The following is a 22855-nucleotide window of genomic DNA, read 5'->3' as shown; positions in this document are numbered from 1 at the left end:
TCATAAACAACTCAAGTCTGAAGACTCTGGCAGCTCTCCCGCCCCTCCAGCCCTGGGGGGCTTCAGGAGGGCCTGGGCTGCCCGCCAGCCCCAGGCTGTCCCTAGACTTCAGTGGGGGGTGGGGAATCAGTGCTCTTACCCTTTCCTTCCTGCTTGGTCTCCAGCCCAGAGTTTCCTTAGGCCCCGGCCTCCCTGGGCTCCCCACCCTACTCTACCTTAACCCTTTCCTCCCAGGGAAGGAGTGGCCGAGGTCTCGTTCTCTAGGGACGCCTGGGAGAGGCGGTTGTGGGTGGGGGAGAAGGTGGGGGCAATGGGGAGAAATTCCTGTTCCAAATCTCAAAAAACGGTCCCGGAAACCAACCCTCCCCTCCTTCCTCTTCCTCGTCCTCCCACTAGAGAGAGAGGAATATGGAAGGAAACTAACTTTGACCCCTGGATTCTGGCTCTGGGCCCAAAACTTGGGTGGAAGGCAGAGGCCTCCGGGACCCTCCCCGCCCCGACTCCCCCGCCCTCCTCTCCGCGCCCCTTTAAGCTATCCAGCAGACAGAGAAAGCGTCGATCCAGGAGGGGCTGGCGGAGTGCTGGAGGGGGAAGGCCGGGGGCGGAGGGAAGGGCGGCCGGAGCCCGACCGGTCCCACCCCTAGCTACAACCCTGGCAGGAAGAGCTCGTCGCGGGAGCCGCTGCCGAGGGGGACGAAGCTCGGGAGGGCGGGCGCCCGAGCCTTGCCGGGTAAGTCCCGCCGCAAGGGGGAAGAGGCCTTGCGGGGGGCGCGCCGCGGGGAGGAGGGGGCGTGGCTTAGGAGCCGCGGGCTGGGGGCTGGGGGCTGGGGGCTGGGGGCTGGGGCGCCGGCCGCGCCGAAACCCCAGTGACACTGTAGTCTCCTTCGTTCCAGGAGCGGGCGGGACAGCCATGCTCCTGTCCGGGGGCGATCCCCCGGCGCAGGAATGGTTCATGGTGCAGACAAAATCGAAGCCTCGGGTGCAGCGGCAGCGGCTGCAAGTGCAGCGCATCTTCAGGGTCAAGCTGAACGCCTTCCAGAGCCGCCCGGACACCCCCTACTTCTGGCTACAGCTCGAGGGGCCCCGAGAGAACATGGGCAAAGCCAAGGTAAACAGCTTCTCCCCACCCCCACCTATCTCTTCCAGCCAGATCCCTCTCTCCCCTTCCCCTGGGGAGATGGTGGTCCGCAGAGGCACCACCGCCCTCCCCCCGCCTGGATTTAGCAGTGTGGCAGGCAGGTACTGGGCCATCCTCCTGCCTCGCCAGATCAGCCTGCGCTCCTTCCTTGCCCGCTCTTTCCCTCTGGTTCCTTGCTTTCCTGCCCCACCCCTTCCTTACGTGTCACCTCTGTCCCTCAAGTGCACTGAGAGCGCCTCCTCGCTGTGTGTCCCCCCCATGAGCCTTCCCTGTCCAGGGCCCCAGCATCCGCAGCCCCACTTTTCCATCTGGGGAGCAACTCAAAGCGCTGCATTGCTGTGGCCTCTGCAACACACCTCTTTGTTCTCCACCAAGACTCTGGAAGGCCCAGGTCCTTCTGTCCTCTTTTAAGTCTCCTTAAATCCTGGGCTGCCCCTTGGAGCCTCTGAGTGCTAGGACTGGAGGGCCCCTTAAAGACGCTTCTAGAGTGATATTGGCATTTTACAGATGAGGTACTGGTGGTCAGAGAGGGTGAGGGGCCTGCCTGAGGGCTCAGAGTCAGGTAGGTGAGGTGGTGGGGGTTGGACCAGAACCCAGGGATCTGGGCTCCCTGCCTCACACTCTTGATGCCATCCAACTTCTTGTAGGGGGTCAGAGTGGGGTGCAGATTCCCTGGTCTTGGAGATGGGTGGGAATCTGGGAGGAGGGCTGTGAGCTTTCAGATGAAAGGGCTTGCTGTGTGGGGCTGGACATTGGACAGGCCAGATCACAGCACGCCTGCAATCTCCCTGGCTTCTCTCACAAGCTTTTCCTCTACTTGGGCCTCTCAGATTCCCCTGTCCCTCAAGGTTTCCCTCTTCCCTTAGATTCCTATATCTTATCTCTTCTTTGTCGGAATGCTGTAGCCTCCCTCTGCCCCAGACCACCTGCCCCCCAACACACACACCTACTGCAGCTGGGTCTGTACCTATATCCTAATTGGTCAAGGCCATGGGTGCGGAGGCCCAGAATTCCACCAGCCAGCCTGGCAGGCAGGCTGGGAAGTTCCTTCCTCAACCCCTTTGTGGAGCTGCTAGGTCAGCAGTTTTTCCAATTTTGACGGAGGTGCTAGGAGAGGGAAGGGATCTTTCCAGAGAACAGATGTGCAGGAGGCCTTGAGAGTAAGATGTTTCAGAAGCCATAGGCTAACAAGAGAAGCCTTTTAGGCTCTTTGGGTTCTTGATATTTTGGTTACTTTGAAAGGCAGCAGCTCACCCTCTTATGGGACTCCCACTTTCTTTCTTTCTTTTCCTTTTTTTTTTTTTTTTGAGATGGCGTTTTACTCTGTTGCCCAGGCTGGAATGCAATGGCATGATCTCGGCTCACAGCAACCTCCACCTCCTGTGTTCAAGTGATTCCCCTGCCTCAGCTTCCTGAGTAGCTGGGATTACAGGCACGCGCCACCATGCCTGGCTAATTTTTGTATTTTAATAGAAATGGGGTTTCACCATGTTGGTGAGGCTGGTCTCAGATTCCCAACCTTAGGTGATTCACTTGCCTTGACCTCCCAAAGTGCTGGGATCACAGGCATGAACCACTGTGCCCAGCCAGGTCTCGCACTTTCTGAGGCCCCCCCTCAACCCACTTCTTGCTTAAATCCTGGATCGGCTTCTCCAGGCCTGCCTGCTCCATCTCCCTCTGCTGCTTCAGGGATCTTCAGGCCACAGATCCTTATGCCTCAGGCTCCCACTCTAGGCCCTGCTAATGGAACCAGTGACTCCCTTGATTCCTAGCCCTGTTCCTCCACTCCCCTTTGTCTTCCCTTTGGGAAAGGCATTGTTGAAAAGTGGGAACCCAGCATGAGGGGATTCTGGGTAGCTCCCTGCCTTATTGTACACAATGAGCAGAAAGGACTTTGTTGGCAATTTGGAGCAGGAGGACAGGGAAGGTGGGGAGGATAAAGTTTTGTCTCAGGGGTTAGGGGATCTGGGTTTGATTTGCTGTCACCAAGTTACAACCAAGGTAGGAAAGTTATGGTGGGGAGAGTTTGAGGTTGGGGTTTGCTAACTGTTAACTGGGTGACCGGTTCAAATAATGTATCCTCTCTTGAGCCATTCCCTTATCAGATGATAATACCTGGTTCATCAAGAGGTTGTGAGAGTCTGCTGAAATCATGCATGTCGCAATACTTTTATAAAATGTGGAGAGCTATAGACCATAGATGTTAGCTACTGCTGTTTTTAACTTTTGAGCAAGTCCTTTTCCCTCTCTGGGTCTCAATCTCCCTGTTTGTAAAGTGAAAGTCTTGGATTAAATGCTGTCTAAGGTCCAGCAATCTGACACATGAATGTTTCCCAAGTGTAAGGATGTCTCGTGGTTCCCATAGGGAGATGGCGTGGCTGACCCCAATCTCAGCTGTAGGGACACAGAATCATACACTTTGTTAATGGCCTCCTGAACATAGGCCAACAGGCGGAGAGGACTCTGGGAGACCACAGGTTGCAGGATGTGGGGAGGGCTGAGGGTGAGGGTGGCTTGCTGGGGCCGAGGGGGGGAGGAGTCGAGAAGGATACAGGCTCATCTAGAGAAGGGCCTGGGTGTGTTTCTATGTGGCTGGTTTTTCAGGAAAATCTCTGTAAAACTTGAGCGCTTTCAAATTGTTTTGTTGTGGTGGGATGAAGAAACATTGAAGACATTGCTGTGATACACATTCCCAGGCAGCAAAACAAACACTGGGGAGGCCTGGCCTCTGAGGTGAACTCAGTGAGTGGAGAGACAGGTTTTAGTAATCATCAGTGGAGGCCCGGGACAAGCCCTGCTCTACCCTTCTGCCCTTTGGCAACGAGGTGAGGATGGGGTGGGGGCGGAGAGGAGAAGTGACCATGGAGGGAGGTGATGGGGAGCCCAAAGGCAGTGGCAGTGGGCAGGAGTACCTTCTGGAGACTGGATTCTGGAGCTCTGGGACAGGGTGTGGCTTGCTGACATCTGGCTTAGCCGTCAGATGGAAAGTGAACTATCTTCATTGCACACTCACTAACTGTGAGCAGTACCCTGAGAGTTGGTTGTCGTCAGCCTCTGGAGTTGGCTCCTATGGACCTGCTGTTAAAATTTCAGGAATTGTGCAAGTGAGTGGAGGAGTATTTACAGACATGGGAGTGTTTATGCCACAGAAATTAGCAAATGCGACAAATGAGCGTTACCCCCCACCTCCAGCTGATTTTTAAACATTTACCAGCACACCTACTTGTGTTGTAGGCACCGAATCCTTCTTTTTCTTTAAACTTAAATTATCCTTTATCAAAGTAATACACATTTGAAAAGTCCAATCATTACCAAAAGGCTTAGAAGAGCACGTGGTAGTTCACTGCCCTGGCCCTCCCAATTCCCCGTTCAGTAACCATCCCTATAGACAGTATTTTCTCTGGCATTTATGCATCTCCACATTTCTAAAAGAATATGTAGACACTGTTCCTTTCAATTAATTTATTTTAGATGTTATCTTTTTTTGGTCCCATTATTGTATGTGAGGATTTAGCTCCCTTTCACTGCCATTCCCTCTTCTCAAGATAGTTCTGTTTCAATTATCTGCTAAATCTACATTTAGCATTGCCTCATTATGCCTGTGCACGTAGCGTTCACATGTAAGCACTGAAGTGTACGATCGTTTTGTTTTCTTTCTTACTTTTTGGTTTCACTGAGGTTAAAGACTCTTTGTTTTTCAATTTGCCTGTTTGTCTTTGTACCTATTGTTAATTCTTCTCACTTCCAGTAGCCTCTCAGTGCGGTTTTTTACAAGGTCAGCCTATCAGTTCAAGGTGTTCTTTTGGTTCTAAATTTTTTTCTTGGAGCCATCTCTCCTGTCTGGTCAGTTGCTTTCCAGGCTGACACAGCTGTCATTCTTGGCATCCTTTGCCTTTTTTCTTTGCTAAATACTTATGTCCTGGACCTTGAAACTGTTTCTTTCTTGGGTTGATAGAACACATCCGTCTGTAGTCTCAAGTTAAAAAGATGGTGCAGCAGCAAAGTGTATGCAGATTCCTGCTTTCAACATGCCTGTCCCTTGAGTCACACCCTCCAATCTGATCTAGTTGTCCTGTGTGTGGACAACTGTCACCCTAAAACAGTGCCTGGCGTGTAGTCAAGAATTATTTGTTGAATGGATGAATAAATTCTGAGATTTCTCTTCACCATCGCCCTGCAGACTGCCTTTGCTTCTTTCCTATTTAGTTTACTGGAAAACTGCTCTCCAGTGGCTTCCTGGGAAAGGTTTTACAGGAGGAAAAGTGCTGAGGTTGTCTGTCCACATTGCATAGCCAAATAATACTTGATTGATAGTTTGGTTGATATCAAATTATAAAAGGAAAACTATTTACCTTCAGAAATGTGAGGGTTGTGCTTCATTTGGAGGAGTCTGAAGCTATTCTGGTCCCTGGGCATTTGTGTGAGATGTTGTTTTCTCTCTGGAAGTTGTCAGTTTTCCCCAATGTTCTGCAGTTTCCTAGTGAGACCTCTTTGTGTGGGTCTGTTTTCCTCCATCATCAAGCACTCTTGCTGTACTTAGGGGGCCTTCTATCTGGACACTCATGTTCCTCAGATCCGGGAAATTGGGGGAAATACTTAGTGGGTTATTTCCTCTCCTGTGCTGTCCCTGTCCTCTCTTTCTGGAAGCTTCTACTTTTCATATGTTTTCTCCTCTTTTTTGACTTTAACTTTTTGTTCTTCTTTCTGAAGATTTCCTTAATTTTGTCTTTGAAGTTTTTTCTTGGGTCTTTCATTTCTGCGGTCAAATTTTTAATGTCTAGAAGTCCTTTATATTCCCTGTTTTTAAAAATAGTATCCTATGCTTTTAAAATAAAAGTTGGAATGTATGTATCCTATTGTATTCTTGTTTAGTGTGTACCATGTTCTCTGTTGTCTCTCTGAGGAGAGAAATGATAGTAAGCCTTTTTTTTTTTTTTTTTTTTTTGGTTGGGGGGATGGGGTCTCACTCTTGTTGCTCAGGCTGGAGTGCAGTGGCACGATCTTGGCTCACTGCAACCTCTGCCTCCCGGGTTCAAGCGATTTTCCTGCCTCAGACTCCCAAATAGCTGAGGCTACAGGCGCTTGCCACTACGCTCAACTAACTTTTGTATTTTTAGTAGAGATGGGGTTTCACCATGTTGGCTGGGATGGTCTCGATCTCTTGACTTTCTGATCCACCCACCTTGGCCTCCCGAAGTGCTGGAATGACAGGCGTGAGCCACCACGCCTGGCCGGTAGTAAGCTTTTTGGTTTTCTTCTCCTTACCTAGTTTCTCTTCTTTCAGATTGCTTTTTTTTTTTTCCTTTATGGTTTGGTCTCTGTGTTTCACAGTAGAAGTTTTCATGATAATCCTTGCGTGATAAAAAGTGAAGGACAAAAAGCTGATTGGGAGCAGAGGCTGTGGGCAAGACTTGTTGGTTTTGATCTTGAGTGTACAGAGATTATGGGTATTGTTGGTTAGGGACCCCATTTTGTGATCTTTAAGTCTTTGCTCATGGGCTGACCAGATTTTCCAGAATGTATGCCTCTCTTCTCCAGCCTGGAGGATCAGGGTCTGGCTGCCAAGCAAATGTCTGAGTGGGAAGAATGAGTTTCTCTGCATTTAGCTTGCATTGTGTGTATCACTCTTTGGCCCTCCTTACTCGGTCCATGTTTTTTGTATGGTACTCACACCTTCCATTATGCTGATCAACCTCTGCTCCTAAGACCGCATTTTGCACTCCCTGGAGAACACCCCTCCAGTGAACGGGAAGGTAGTTGCCAAGCCTGTGTGTGCGTGTGTGTGTGTGTGTGTGTGTGTGTATGAATGTGTGTGTTATGAGCGGTTGGGCTCCCAGATCTAATCGCTCCTCAAAGAACCTGGTTTTTCATGTTCCCTTTCACTCCCAATTCCAGAGTTTCTTGGTGTTGTTTTCTGAGCCTTTTGAGTATCCTGCAGTATAAATTGGGGTGGTTCTGGAAAGTAGGCAATGAATGATACCTGACTTATGAGAAAAGAGAATCCTAATTAGGTGTTAAGTAATAAAGCACCTTGACAAGTACAGAATAGTATTAAAATATTTTGTATACGTGCTTTTATTCAACTTACAAGTTGACTAATGACCCTTGGGATATTGGACAATATATTCTTACAAATACAGTGCTCTTTTTCTGTGCCCTTTCCTATTCACCTGTATCATCTTTCTATCTAGTTGTTCCTGTCTCTTCTTCTCTACTTTTTCTCCTCTTGGAGGAAGAAGGTCTGGGTTGGCTTTAGGCAGGAAAGTTGTTCAGATATTTTCAGGCTGTAAATGCCTGTTGTTTCCTTATCTTCTCTCCCTCTACAGTATAGACAGCATCATGGTAAGGCCCCCGACAGTGGCGCTAGAGTGCCTGAGCATCCTAGCCTACTAACTGTGTGATCTTGGACATATGGCCTTCCTTGCTCATCTAAGATGGGGATAATTGTGTTTCCTTAAAGGGCAGAGAGAGGAATAAATAAGATAATATATGCAAAGTGCCTGAGACATAATAAGCTCTAACTAAATATTAGTTCAGATTTATTATTTAAAAATTATCACAGTTCCTATATATCTCATAAATTTAAAATATTAGGCCAGGCATGGCGGCTTGCACTTGTAATCCCGGCACTTTAGGAGGCCAAGGTGGTGGGTGGATCACATGAAGCCAGGAGTTCGAGACCAGCCTGGGCAACATGGTGAAACCCCATCCATACTAAAAATACAAAAATTAGCCAGGCATGGTGGTGCTCGTCTGTAATCCCAGCTACTTGGGAGGCTGAGACAGGAGAATTGTTAGTACCTGGGAAGCAGAGGCTGCAGTGAGCCAAGATCGTGCCACTGCACTCCAGCCTGGGTGACAGAGTGAGATTCTGTCTCAAAAAATAAAAATAAAATGAAATATTGAACAGTTAATGGAACCATAAATATTCTAAGCTCTCTGCAGAAAGACAAAGAAGCTACCCATAATCTTCTTCCCCAGCACATCACTCCGTTTTTACATGTTGTTTTCACGTCATTGAAATGGGGGTGCATGGGGTGGGGAATATTTGTTAAGGTCTGAGACAGTTAGCCCACACCTGCTCAGATTTACCCTTGCTAGGCAGTGGGACCAGATGAAATTGGGATAGGAGGGGTTGGCTTGGGATGTCCATCAGGTTTTGAGTTGGTTTTAGGCTGATTGCAAAGGTGTTGGACATGTATTTCAGGCTGTTTGAGAAAGAGGTTGTAGGTCAGGCCTGGAGCAGTGGCTCACGCCTGTAATCCCAGCACTCTGGGAGGTTGAGGTGGGCGGATCACAAGGTCAGGAGTTCAAGACCAGCCTGGCCAACATGGTGAAACCCATCTCTACTAAAAAATACAAAAATTAGCCAGGTGTGGTGGCTCATTCCTGTAATCCCAGCTACTTGGGAGGCTGAGACAGGAGAATTGCTTGAACCCGGGAGGCAGAGGTTGCAGTGAGCGGAGACTGAACCATTGCACTTTAGCCTGGGTGACAGAGCGAGACTCCGTCTCAAAAAAAAAAAAAGGTTGCAGGTCTGTGGCCTCAGCCAGGTGGAAGAGGGACACATAGGCCTGAGCAGGGAAGGATGGCCCGGGGACTGAGCAGAGATGCCTGGGTAGTCTTCAGGATGGCTATTGGAGATCCAAAATGGAGTATGGTACTGCCAGGGGAAAGCAGGAAGAGGGATGAGAGGGATGACTGTCAAAGAAAGGGGATGTGGAGGGGGATGGGGGCACATGAAGTCCATATGGGGTGGCTGATTGGAGGGAGAGCTCATGGGACCACACTGATGGAACTCAGCCACAGAGTGGAAGAACCCCAACCTCGCCCACCCCAGCCACTGCTAAAGATGGCGAGTATGAGCCCTGTGAAATCTGTGAACTCTAGGACTTGGTTTGCCCAGAAAGCCAGAGGTCTTCCTTCTAGTTAGCTATTTCATGTATGCGCAGGTGCAAGGGTTCCCCTGGACACTGGCCCGGTGTCTTATCTCCTTCTCTGTCCCTTCTGGGCAACAGAGTTACTATGATTCAGGGGTACAGGTTGTGCTAGAGACATCTGGAGGGAAATGAAGCTAGAGTTTCACATGATTACCCTGTAGTCACTGTAGTCAGCCAGAAGAGGTGGAAGAAACTCTGGTATCAGAGTCTCTAGCTGTGTGCCCTTGGGAAGGCTGCATAGCTCTTCTGAGCCTGCAAAATGGGAACAGGCTGTGCCAGGCGTCATCCTAAGTACTTTCTGCGTATTAACTCACTGAAGTGTCACAGTGGCCCAATGAGGTGAAACTGTTGCTGTTTCCATTTTACAAATGAGGAAACTCAGGCATGGGGGCGGGGGTGTTGTGTGATTAATAACTTTCCCCAGGTTGCATCAGTTCCTAGCTTATGGAGGGTGCTCAGTAGTGTACAGCCACTTCCCCCCAAGCTGTCGCACGCTTCAGGAATCCCAGGGTGGAACTAGACCTCAGGAGCATCCAGTTTAACCTTCCATTTTATTGGTGAAGAGACTGAGGTGCTGAGAAGATGATAAGTGCCCCATGATTAACCTAATCAGTTGAAGACAAGTTGGAGCTGAAACATGGGTTCTTTCCCTCCTCTCTCCCAGGCTTCCCTGTTCTTTTGGTGTTCCTTGGAAAGAAATGGGTGTGTGAGGGTGCAGGACCAGGGAAAGAGTGGCTGGCCATGGGGGAGTCATTTGGCTCAGGGTGGGTGGGGGGGTGGTGGTGGGACCACATGGTTAGTGAGGGGCTAGCCTTTTGGGTATGAGGGCAGATCCAGGTTCATGCCCCTAAAGGGCTGACTTCACTGTGTTCTTCCCACTGTACCCAGGAATACCTGAAGGGCCTGTGCAGCCCGGAGCTGTGGAAGGAGGTTCGCTACCCGCCGATCCTGCACTGTGCCTTCCTTGGGGCCCAAGGCCTCTTCCTGGACTGCCTCTGCTGGAGCACCCTGGCTTACCTGGTGCCTGGCCCCCCTGGCTCCCTGATGGTGGGCGGGCTGACTGAGTCTTTCATCATGACACAGAACTGGCTGGAGGAACTGGTGGGGCGACTGCGCTGGGGCCCTGCCCCTCTGCTGACCCCCCGGGGGATCTGGGAGGCTGAGGTGACCCGGGCCTTTGGGGCCCTGGTCTGGATCCGTGGTGACCAGCATGCAGGGGACCTACTGCAGCTGCCCCCAGCAGTCCAGGAGCTGCTGCTGAGCCTGGTGCGGGATGCTGCGGGCAAGGAAGACATCATCGAGTGGCTCAGCCGCTTTGGCATCTCTGACAGCCACTCTGACCCAGAGGTTTTGATCTGCCCTCCCCAGCAGCAGAAGGAAGCCCTAGCCATGGTGTCTGTGGGAGAGAGTCCTGGACCCTTTCTGGACATGGGGACCCTCCAGAACAGGGGCCCAGAAAATTCAAAGAGGTTATCTAGCCTGGGAGCCACTGGGTCCCTGATCCCAGCTCAGAGCACACCACAGGAGACAGCAAACCAGCTGGTACGGTAAGTTCTGGAGAATGTGTCTGGCTTCTCTGATCCTACCCCTGCTCCCCTACCCCAAGGAAATAGTAGTAGTTTGGGACCACACTGGCCTTCCACCTTTTCAATGAACTTGGGCTTCCTCCAGGGTCGTTTCCAACAACCAAGGTGGTACGGACAGTGCTCGAGAGGAAGGGCCAGTGCAAGCCACCAGCAGCCAAGACTGCACGAACTACACACAAGACTTGCTGCAGCAAAGGCAGGTCCAGAGGGTAGAAGACAAACTCCTCTTCCAACCTCCAGTATCAGCCCTGGGTGTGTGCCCACCCTGGAAGGCCTGGACCCCGGGGACAGCCTTTGGGCCATTGTGGCCTGGGGCTATTGCTGCAACCTTCTGGAGGATCAATGAGCTGCATTCTCTCCATCTGGCCTGGCTCCTATCCCAGGCGTGCTTCAATTTCCCCTTCTGGCAGAGGCCACTGGGACCCATTCAGTTGAAGCTGCCAGGGCAGAATCCTTTGCCCTTAAATCTAGAGTGGAAGCAGAAGGAGCTGGCTCCTCTGCCCAGTGCAGAAAGCCCAGCTGGTAGACCAGATGGGGGGCTGGGAGGAGAAGCAGTCCTGCAAAATTGTCCAAGGTCAGAGACTCCCCCAAAAGTTATGAGTTTATTGGTGGTCCCAGGGAGCTCAGATGTAAAGGACAAAGTTAGCTCGGATCTTCCACAAATAGGGCCACCCTTAACCTCTACACCCCAACTACAGGCTGGAGGTGAGCCAGGGGATCAAGGGAGTATGCAGTCTGACTGTAAGGGACTGGAAGAGGGACCTGGTGCAGTGCTGCCAGCAGGGAAAGGGAAGCCCATGGCTCAAGGGGGGCTGACAGATCATTCAGTACCTGGAACTCAAACAGTGCCTGAAACTCTCAAAGTGCCCATGGCTGCAGCAGTGCTCAAAGCTGAAAATCCCCCCAGAACTCAAGTGCCACCTGCAGCTCCCAAAGTGCCTACATCCCAAATGATGCTGGCAGTGCACACAGAGCCTGCAGCTCCCAAAGTGCCTTTGGCTCCAACAAAGCCAGCAGCTCAATTGATGGCCACAGCTCAAAAAACAGTTGTGAATCAACCAGTGTTGGCAGCTCAAGTGGAACCCACAACTCCAAAAACTCCCCAGGCTCAGAAGATGCCTGTAGCGAAAACATCACCTGCAGGTCCCAAAACACCCAAAGCTCAAACTGGGCCTGCAGCTACAGCTTCCAAAGCACCTGCAGCTCCCAAAACAACTGCAGCTCCCAAAACACCTGCAGCTCCCAAAGTACCCGTGGCCCCCAAAGTCTCCAAAGCTCCCAAAACACTTGCAGCTCAGAAGGTGCCCACGGATGCAGGGCCAACCTTGGATGTAGCCAAACTTCTGAGTGAGGTCCAGCCTACATCAAGGTCTAGTGCCTCCTTACCGAAGGGCCAGGGGCAGGCTGGAAGGCAGGGTCCCCAGCCCAGTAGCACCTTGGCTGTCAGCAGTAAGCACCAGTTTCAGATGGAGGGGCTCTTGGGGGCTTGGGAGGGGACCCCAAGACAGCCACCTCGCCACCTGCAAGCGAACAGCACAGTGACCAGCTTCCAGAGGTACCACGAGGCCCTGAATACACCCTTCGAGCTGAACCTCTCAGGGGAACCTGGAAACCAGGGGTTACGGCGAGTGGTCATTGATGGCAGCAGCGTGGCCATGGTGTGAGTAGTCACGGGCATGGGGTGGGCTGGGGATGCTCTGGAGCTGGGGCAGGGCATTCCTGGGGGACAGAGTATGGGCATCGCTTCCCAACTTTCCTGTGGGTGACATGGGGAAGAGATGGGAGGGAAGTGGTTCATGTTGAGTGGCTCCTGCATGTCAGGCAGTGTGCATGGAATCCTCACAGCAGCCCTCAAGGGCAGATTTCTGGTTTCTCTTTCTGTAGATGCTGAAGCAGGCTCAGAGGTGGGAAATCTTGCCCAACGTCCCTGAGCCAGCAAGGGGTCCAGCTGGCCTTGCACAAACTGCCAAGGTCCATGCCCTTCCCAGGCTAGCTTTTAAACTTTTAGTCCAAACTTCAAGGCCCAGCACAGCTCTCTGTTGTGAAACTTTTCCTGACTGTGCTGGCCCTTAGCGATTGCCCTCCCTGCACAGCACTTACTGCTGTAGAGGTGTTAGCATACACATGTGCATGCCACTTAATTTGCCACATGATAAGATAGTTACCTGTAAAGAGCACACTCCCAGCACACAGTAGGTGGCCAAGGAATTTTTGTTTGCTTTAAGCTCTCAACTGAGCTCTCTGAGTGGAGGGGCTGCTTTCCTCCACTTGTCCTCATTGGGCCTACACACATGCATGCACACAGGTACACACGCACACACACACACACACACACACACACTCTCTGTCTCACACACACACAGTTTCTGGCAGTGCCCCACACCCAGTAGGTGCTCACAGAATGTCTGAGTATGGAGGGAAGAGGAAAGGGCATTGTTGGTGTCCTTGGTGCTGGCATTACCTCCTTGATGCCCCAGGGCTGGCTCTGAAGGAGGAGTGGTGAGGCAGGGCCTTTTCTTGTCCCACGACCCCACAGGCATGGCCTCCAGCACTTCTTCTCCTGCCGAGGCATTGCCATGGCAGTGCAGTTTTTCTGGAACCGGGGACACCGAGAGGTCACTGTGTTTGTACCCACCTGGCAGCTGAAGAAGAACCGGAGGGTGAGAGGTGAGGTGTCCCCGGCCTGCCCGGCCTCCACAGTGTCACCAGGCTGTCTTCTCTCAGCCTTGCTGCCCCACCCTCTGCCACCCCAGAGTGGCCATTTCTACTTTGTCCTCCCTTGACCATTTCTGTCTTCTGCCTTTCTCCCCCAGAGAGCCACTTTCTGACGAAGCTACACTCGCTCAAAATGCTTTCAATCACGCCCTCCCAGCTCGAGAATGGCAAGAAGATCACCACCTACGATTATAGGTGTGCCGGTCCCCAGGCCTGCCCTCCGGGGCTCAGGGAGTTGGGCCCGCCTGGTGTGTCAGGTGGAGTCCAGCCTGTCTTCTCTGGGGAAATGGAGGCAAACATGTTGGGGGTGGGTTGTGCAGAGGGTGGGGTGGAGCATGGGCCTCTGTTGGCAGAGGGATGGGCACAGTAAGGAGAGGGCTTGAGGTTGGCTCTCCCCAAGCCCGGAGTTGTTCCTGACTTTGGGATTCTGGAGTCCATCTCCCTTAGCTAACAGGCATTCTTCCCCCGTGATTTGTGAACATGAGGTTCCCCTGTCAGATGGTTTGGGCACCCATTTGGGTTGAGGCTTGTGTCTCCAGATTGCTTTAGTGTTTTCCTCCCTTGGAGCCCTGGCACTGGGGGAGGTCTGTGCATGGCTGATGTGGATGGGGCCCTGAATGCCTAAACCGCGAATTCTTGTCTGCTTGTCACTCCTCAGCATGGCTGCGGGACCACTGTGCTCAGGGGGAGCCTGTGACCCTGCCTCTCTTAGGGCAGGGAAGGCCCTGCCATAGTCATGGGTCCGGGGTTGGAGTTGGTGCTGGGCAGACAGAGGTCTTGGTTTCACGTAGGCAACTCTCATGCCAGGCAGGGAGAAGTTCTGTTTCTCCACACTTCTCCCAAGACCTGGCACCCAACCAGGACTGAGAAGGGCTGGGCAGAGAGGCTCATACATCCCTCTTTGTAGAGCTAGTCCCCTGCATAGTGTCTTTCAGTGCCTCTAAGTTCAGGTGGAGGTTTGAGGGAAGATGGCTTTTCTGCAGACAGTCCCTCTGCTGGGCACTTGTGGAATAGCATGCTTGAGGGAGGCAGAACGGAGTTTCAGGGAATACTGAGAAGCTGGTAGCCTTTGCTTTCTTCCCTGGTCATAGCCCTCTTTAGAGGAGAGGTGATTCTTGGAAAAGTGGATTTGTTTAGTCAGGTATGTGTACTTATATGTGCTAGCGTATATATGTATGTATGTCTTGACGTGTATGAATGTTGTGCATTGGTGAAGTATTACAATGGAATATTTGTGTGTATGCGATGTCACAGGCAGTTACCTAGACACTTAAAAGCATTCTCTCATTCAGTTTTATCCTCATGGCAATGTGGGGTAGGTATCTTGTCTCTGTTTTACAGATGCAAAAACGGAAGCGGTAAATATACATGTGCGAATGTGGATGAATGTGAGTTTCTCTGTCCGTGCATGTGTACGTATGTGCCTATGTGTATAGCAGGGGTATGTGTTTGTATATACAGCTGGGAGTGTGTGCATCTGAGGTCACCCCTGGATGACCTTGATCCTTACCAGTGATTTCACATGGCTGCACAGAGGAGGAGGTGGGCTTGGGGGTCCTGGATTTCTGGGTAGGAAGGGCAGTGCCTTTGTCTGACACACTTCAATGTGCTGCAAGTTCATTTTCCCAAATGACCCAGGAAGTGAAGGGGCTGGTTATTGGGTCATTAGTGACTCCCCCTCTCCCTGCAGGTTCATGGTAAAACTGGCAGAGGAGACAGATGGCATCATTGTCACCAATGAGCAGATTCACATCCTGATGAATAATTCCAAGAAATTGATGGTCAAAGATCGGTAAGGCAGCTCCCCAGAGGCCTGAGCCATTCCTTCCCCTTGGATGTTAGGCAGCCCCTGGCAGGGGAGAGGTTAGGGTAGGAAGAGAGGCTTTGGAGCAGTGGCCACCAGCACCTGCCAGGATGTGGGTCTCAGCCCCATGGAGAGGCCAGGAGACAACAGGGTGTGGGGGGGTCAAGGGCTCACAGTGATTGTGCCTTTTCTCCCCCTGGGCCCAGCTTGCTGCCTTTCACCTTTGCGGGGAATCTCTTCATGGTGCCTGATGACCCCCTGGGCCGTGATGGCCCCACCTTGGATGAGTTTCTAAAGAAGCCAAACAGGTAATGGGTCAGGCCTCCTCAGCCTCCCAGGCCCTCCTGGGGCTGATGAGAAACTTCCCCTTAATGTTGGCCAACGTTTGTCTAGAGCTTAATATTGGTCAGAGTGATCTGATTTTTTCATGTCTCCATATTTATGCCACATGTTTATATGTTCATAAACCACTTATAGTAGGTTTTAATACATACATGAAAGCACATATGTAGAATGTAATTTTAACATTCTATATGCATCCTTTAATACTATATGTATCTTTCCACAACTGGCATTTGTACTCAATGGTTTATTAGTTTTTTTAGGTGTATCCTATGCTAATTCATGTATTTCCAGGTAATGCTCATATAGTATTTCATTCCATGAGTACCCTATAGATTTTTCTGTTTCCTTGTGAGGGCCATTTGACCACTTCCATTATATGCTGTTGGGTCCAAGGCTGCAGTGAACAGCCTTGCTCTTATTCTTTCTGTCCAAGGGAAGCTGTGTCTAGAATATTCACCAGGTAGGATTTTTTCTATGTTTATTATCTCATTTGATCCTCACAACTTGAGTTATACATAAATGACCACTGTCCTCATTTTATAGATGAAGTATCTGAGACTCAAGTGACTTTTCCAGGGTCCCGTTGCTGGTGCCAGCAGAACTGGTTTGCAGTAACTCAGATCCTCTGCTGCCCACCTGCCGGTTCCCAGATCCAGCAGGGGACCTTGTCAGGATGTTCTGGGCAGGGCACTGCTTCTCCGGGCCCAGATCCCCCAGTCTCAACTTGCCAGTTTGGAAAAAAGTGATGTGGATGAGGTTTGTCTGCTGTGTCCTCACAAGTCCCTCATCAGGCTCTCCTTCACTTCGATGACCCCCCGCCTTCCCCCAGATTGCTCATCCTGCGTTAGGCTGGAAGCCGCCAGTCATCTCTTATCAAACCATTATTGGCTTATAGTTAAAGTGTTACTTTGTCAGTGAGGTTTTGATTGGATGGGCCTTCAGAGCACAGATGCACCTCTAATATTGGGGGTCTGGCCCATGCAGGAGGTGGAGGAAGTATTTGTAGGCAGGGTCCCAGCTGTGCCTATGCCATGCAGGTTGTTGGCATTTGGCCCAGCCTCAGGACACTTTGGAATGGGGTTTCCACAGAGGTGCTTTCCCTTTGGAGGACTGCTCAGGATGGGGCTGCCCCTCCCTCTTCCATGTGTTTTGGTGTAGGTTGGACACTGACATCGGCAACTTCCTGAAGGTGTGGAAGACCCTTCCTCCCAGCTCAGCCAGTGTCACTGAGTTGAGTGATGACACTGACTCTGGGCCCCTGGAGAGTCTGCCAAATGTGGAAGAAGTCAGGGAAGAGGAGGAGGAGAGGCAGGATGAGGAGCAGAGACAGGGGCAGGGCATGCAGAAGGTGGCTGAGGAGGACGATCTTGACTCTTCGCTGGCATCAGTGTTCAGGGTGGAGTGCCCGTCCCTTTCGGAGGAGATTCTGCGGTGCCTCAGCCTCCACGACCCCCCCGATGGGGCCCTGGACATCGATCTCCTGCCGGGGGTGGCTTCCCCCTACCTGGGCATCCCCTGGGATGGGAAGGCTCCCTGCCAGCAGGTTCTTGCCCACCTGGCCCAGCTTACCATCCCCAGCAACTTCACTGCACTCTCCTTCTTCGTGGGCTTCATGGACTCCCACAGGGATGCCATCCCCGACTATGAAGCCCTTGTGGGCCCCCTGCACAGCCTCCTTAAGCAGAAGCCCGACTGGCAGTGGCACCAGGAGCATGAGGAGGCCTTCCTGGCCCTGAAGCGAGCCCTGGTGTCTGCTCTGTGCCTGACGGCCCCCAACTCCCAGCTGCCCTTCCGCCTGGAGGTGACCGTGAGCCACGTGGCCCTGACGGCCATCCTCCATCAGGAGCACTCAGGGAGAAAGCATCCCATAGCCTATACCTCAAAACCCCTCCTCCCTGACGAGGAGAGCCAGGGCCCCCAGTCAGGGGGAGACAGCCCCTACGCTGTGGCCTGGGCCCTCAAACATTTTTCCCGCTGCATCGGCGATACCCCGGTGGTCCTGGACCTTTCCTATGCCTCCCGGACCACTGTGGACCCTGAGGTGCGGGACAGCCGCGGGGTTTCCAAAGCTTGGTTGATCCGATGGTCCCTTTTGGTTCAGGACAAAGGCAAGAGGGCCCTGGAATTGTCCCTCCTCCAGGGCCTGCTGGGGGAGAACCGCCTGCTGACCCCTGCGGCCTCCATGCCTCGCTTCTTCCAGGTTCTGCCGCCTTTCTCCGACCTGTCCACCTTTGTCTGTATCCACATGTCGGGCTACTGCTTCTACCGTGAGGATGAGTGGTGTGCTGGCTTTGGTCTCTATGTTCTGTCGCCCACCAGCCCCCCTGTCTCCCTTTCGTTCTCCTGCTCTCCTTACACACCAACCTATGCCCACCTGGCAGCCGTAGCCTGTGGCCTGGAGCGCTTTGGCCAGTCCCCGCTCCCGGTGGTTTTCCTCACTCACTGCAACTGGATCTTCAGCCTCCTGTGGGAGCTCCTGCCCCTCTGGAGGGCCCGGGGCTTCCTGTCCTCCGATGGGGCTCCACTCCCTCACCCAAGTCTGCTCTCCTACATTATATCCCTCACCTCTGGCCTCTCATCCCTTCCGTTTATCTACCGAACCTCCTACAGGGGCTCTCTGTTTGCTGTGACAGTGGACACCCTGGCCAAGCAGGGTGCTCAGGGGGGTGGGCAGTGGTGGAGTTTGCCAAAGGATGTGCCAGTCCCTGTAGTGACTCCCCATCCCATGGGCAAGAGGCCCAACTTGCTGGCATTACAGCTCAGTGACAGCACCCTGGCCGATATCATTGCCAGGCTGCAGGCTGGGCAGAAACTGTCTGGCTCCTCACCCTTTAGTTCTGCCTTTAACTCACTCAGCCTTGACAAGGAGAGTGGATTGCTTATGTTCAAGGGAGATAAGAAGCCCAAGGTCTGGGTAGTCCCGACGCAACTCCGGAGGGATCTGATTTTCTCTGTGCATGACATTCCCTTGGGGGCCCACCAGAGGCCTGAAGAGACCTACAAGAAGCTGCGCTTGCTGGGCTGGTGGCCCGGGATGCAGGAGCATGTGAGAGATTACTGCAGGAGCTGCTTGTTCTGCATCCCCCGAAATCTCATAGGCAGCGAGTTGAAGGTGATTGAGTCCCCGTGGCCCCTCAGGTCGACCGCCCCCTGGTCGAACCTGCAGATCGAGGTGGTGGGCCCGGTCACCATAAGTGAGGAGGGCCATAAGCATGTGCTTATTGTGGCCGACGCCAACACCAGGTGGGTGGAGGCATTTCCCCTGAAGCCCTACACACACACGGCTGTGGCCCAGGTGCTGCTTCAGCATGTGTTTGCAAGGTGGGGTGTTCCCGTGAGGCTGGAGGCAGCCCAGGGGCCCCAGTTTGCCCGGCACGTCCTTGTGAGCTGTGGGCTGGCCCTGGGGGCCCAGGTGGCCTCCCTGAGTAGGGACCTCCAGTTCCCCTGCTTGACAAGCTCAGGAGCCTACTGGGAATTCAAGCGGGCCCTCAAGGAGTTCATCTTCCTGCATGGGAAGAGGTGGGCGGCATCCCTGCCCTTGCTACACCTGGCCTTCAGGGCCTCCTCCACTGACGCCACACCATTCAAGGTCCTGACCGGAGGTGAGGCCAGGCTGACAGAGCCCCTGTGGTGGGAGATGAGCAGTGCAAACATTGAAGGGCTCAAGATGGACGTCTTCCTGCTACAGCTGGTGGGGGAGCTGCTGGAGCTCCACTGGAGGGTGGCGGACAAGGCGAGTGAAAAGGCCGAGAACAGGCGTTTCAAGCGAGAGAGCCAGGAGAAGGAGTGGAACGTGGGTGACCAGGTCCTCCTGCTGTCTCTCCCCAGGAATGGCAGCAGCGCCAAATGGGTGGGTCCCTTCTATATCGGGGACCGGCTGAGCCTGTCACTCTATAGGATATGGGGCTTCCCAACCCCAGAGAAGCTAGGGTGCATCTATCCCAGCAGCCTGATGAAGACCTTTGCCAAGAGTGGCACCCCCCTGTCCTTCAAGGTCTTGGAGCAGTGAGCGGGAGCAGCAGGGGTGTCCCCTGCCCCAGGGCCCTGGGTTTCTGCTGCTAGGCCTCCCCCGTCCCAATAGTGCTCTCAGTCCACTGGGGGCCCTCAGTTGTGCCTTTCGTAGAGAAGTTGCTTCATAAAGCTTTGCTGAATTGCCTTGAACTAGGGACCAGCATCCCCATGGAAACATCCCCAGTTTGGGGTACTTGGAGAATTTGCCAACGGCTGTCAGATACGGGTCTCTGGCAGTTTTACACTGGGAAGTAGAGTCCTCCTACTGGGATATACCAGGCTCAGTGTCTTTTCACTAAGTATCCTTTTCCCCTTCACACGTCGTGTGTGGTGGTGTGTGCACACACACCCACCCCAGAATCTTACTGCTGTGGCTCTGGACCTCAGAATTGGAACCACAGTCCTTTCCCAGACAGAAACCCCAAATGTGGGCTCCTCCCTCCAAACCTGTTCTTTTGGGGACCTTTGCCCTTAGAGTTGTTGCAGCTGACATAAACCCGGGCAGGCTGTAGGGAGTGCCTCCTAGCCTCATGGTCAGCTTTCTTAAGCCAGGTGTGGCCTGCTCAGCTGTCACGGCAGGGCTGGCCATGCTCCCAGGCCTCGAGGGCAGTGTCTTGGAGTGGGAGGATGGCCAGCCACAAGCCACCAGCTTGTCAGCATGGGAGGGGCAAGGGGGAAATGGGTTGGCCTACCTCATTTGACTCCAGGCAATGGAGACAACCGAGACCCTTGCTTTGATGGTGTCCACCCCACAGGAATCAAGGATCTTGATGCCAAGTGTGGCATCTCTACCTGAAGAGCTGCTTCTGTTAGACCCAGGGGCCCCAGCCTCTGTTTTAAGGGGGGAGGGTGTCTGCAACAAGAGGCTGGCACACGGCAAAGTGCTGGCATGGCTCTACCTCCCAACCCTATCCCAAAGCCCACCGCCCCCTGCTCCTTCCACCTCCACTGTACCCCTCATCCCAGACCCTACAGATTGTGTGATTGCTTCATCTGTATCATCCCCCAAGTCCTGTGGACCTGCCTTCTGTGTGGAGCAAAACCCAGGCTCTCACACAGCCATTCTTTGCAGAGAGCACCCTTGCAGTGAGAGTGAGTTCTTCACAGCTACACTTACCCCTCCGAATTGCTGCCATTGCCAAGCAAGTGGGCTCCATTTGAAGGCCAGTGCCACGTCACTCTGGCTGGCCCTCTGAGTAGTCTCATTTCTCCAGAAGCTGAGCCAGTCTCCTGGTCTAGTTCAGGTTGCCAGAATGCTTGGTGTTGCAGAATGCTAGAACCAGTGGAGAACTCGCCATCTTGCTTGTTTTACATCAGAGAAAAGGGGACCACAGAGGGAAAGTGACTCGCCCAAAGTCAACACAGCTAGTTCGTGGCTGAGCTGAGACCAGGGTTAAGCTTCCTGATTCCCAGTTCACCATGAAAAGGGTTCTAGCAACAGATTCAAGCTGGAGAATCCTTCAAAATCCTATATCCACATTCTCCAACTATTCATCTCTCCAATCGTCCAGACAAACTATCTGGATGTTGCCCTTAAACCATTTCTAGCTGTTAACCCTGTCCAGAAAAATGGTTGAGTGACAGCTGAGAAGTGGAAAGGTGAGCTGTGGGATATTTGGCAGGTGCTCTCTTTCATCCTTCCCACCGCCCCTTCTTTCTCTTCCTCCTCTGCCCTGCAATGTTACATCCAGCCTCACTCTCCCTCCCTGGTGCTGTATGCGTTCCCCTTTTTAGATACATTTATGATCACACACCTTTTAAGTGATTTTTTTTCATTTGATTTGTCAATAAACGAATCAAACTGGAGCTGATGTCCAGTTCTTTGTTTAGCTTGAGTCTCAGTTACGGGGAAGGAGGAGCATGGGGCAGTCACGAGGCATGGCTGCTGTATGTTTCCCAGATACACTTGCAGATTTGAAGGCCTGGATAGCACCTTTTCCAGATTATCTGGACCAGGCTCTTACTGTACAGATCAGAAGACCAGGGCCCAGAGTGTGATATGCTTAAGGCTCCATAGCTGGTTCATGGCAGGGCTGGAAGGAAGGTCCCACCTCTGGGCTTCTAAGCTGGTACCCTTGCAGTTTATGTCTTAGAAGTGGGCAGGGTGGGAATGAAAATGAATGATGAGGCCTGGTGCGGTGGCTCATGCCTATAATCCCAGTACTTTGGGAGGCCAGGGTGGGTGGATCGCTTGAGGCCAGGAGTTCAAAACCAAACTAGCCAACATGGCGAAAAACTGTCTACTAAAAATATAAAAATCAGCTGGGTGTGGTAGCAGGCGCCTGTAATCCCAAATACTGCTTGAACCTGGGAGGCAGAACTTACAGTGAGCCAAGATATCGCCATTGCATTCTAGCCTGGGCGACAAAGGGAGACTCCATCTCAAAAGAAAAAAAAGAAAAGGAAAGAAAATGAATACATGAATGCTGAGAGAATGGTGTTAGTGCTGAACCAGCTTGATTGTACTGGAAAAATGACAGACCTAGGTTTGAGTCTATATTTGCTACCTATGAGGGGCTGTTTCCTGAGGCCTCATTTTCCCTATCTGTAAAATGCAGGGTAACAGTTCCTAAGTTATGAGATGGTTCAAGGATTACATGAAATAATCTGTTTGAAGAGGTGAGTATGGCCAGGGATGGAACAGCATTCATCACATGTAGCTAACATTACTCTTCTTCCTGCCCTGGAAACTCTTGCTGTTCTCTCCCTTCAGGCTCAAAGACCTTCTTTCTTTATGTTTTTTTATTTTTTTGAGATGGAGTCTCACTCTGTTGCCCAGACTGGAGTGCAATGGCATGATCTTGCCTCACTGCAACCTCTGCCTCTCAAGCGATTCTCCTGTCTCAGCCTCCCCAGTAGCTGGGATTACAGGTACCTACTACTACGCCCAGCTAAGTTTTGTATTTTTAGTAGAGAAGGAGTTTCACCATGTTAGGCTGGTCTTGAACTCCTGACCTCAGGTGATCCACCCACCTTGGCCTCGCAAAGTGCTGGGATTACAGGTGCGAGCCATTGTGCCCAGCCTAGACCTTCTTAACCCTGGCCAAGCTTCATGACTTTAGGCCTTTGCTTTTTGCTGCCTTTCTCACCTGCCCAGGCTTCTGCTCAGCACTGGCAGGGGTATGGGTGGGGGTGGGAACCATCTTTCCTGAGAACTCCCCAGCTCGAGGGTATACCATTGTTCATTCAATATTTATGGGACACCTACTATGTGCCAGGCTCTGCCTAGGTGTGGGATGGCTAGCAGGTAACAGGAGTGACATGGTCTCTGCCCATTTGCAGCCCACAGTCAGGTGAGGTAGACAGACAATCCAAT

The 22855-nt window shown here is 52.3% G+C and overlaps 1 protein-coding gene across 1 annotated transcript; it reads left to right on the top strand.

Annotated features, from left to right (window-relative positions):
- Window positions 1-650: 650 nt before the first annotated feature.
- NYNRIN (NYN domain and retroviral integrase containing) lies at window positions 651-21345 on the top strand. The gene is made up of 9 exons (XM_064374718.1): window positions 651-730; window positions 894-1108; window positions 9967-10625; window positions 10750-12324; window positions 13201-13331; window positions 13478-13574; window positions 15070-15171; window positions 15390-15491; window positions 16687-21345. The coding sequence occupies exons 2-9, from the start codon at window positions 911-913 to the stop codon at window positions 19535-19537; spliced, it is 5715 nt and encodes a 1904-aa protein (XP_064230788.1). The 5' UTR covers window positions 651-730; window positions 894-910; the 3' UTR covers window positions 19538-21345.
- The last annotated feature ends 1510 nt before the right edge of the window (window positions 21346-22855 follow it).

Source organism: Aotus nancymaae, unplaced genomic scaffold, assembly GCF_030222135.1.
Source record: "Aotus nancymaae isolate 86718 unplaced genomic scaffold, 86718_ANA_hifiasm-v0.15.2.pri h1tg000011l, whole genome shotgun sequence".
Classification (NCBI taxonomy): Eukaryota; Metazoa; Chordata; class Mammalia; order Primates; family Aotidae; genus Aotus; species Aotus nancymaae.
The sequence above is the reverse complement of the archived record's forward strand: the minus strand, read 5'-3'. Positions and strand labels throughout refer to the sequence as shown.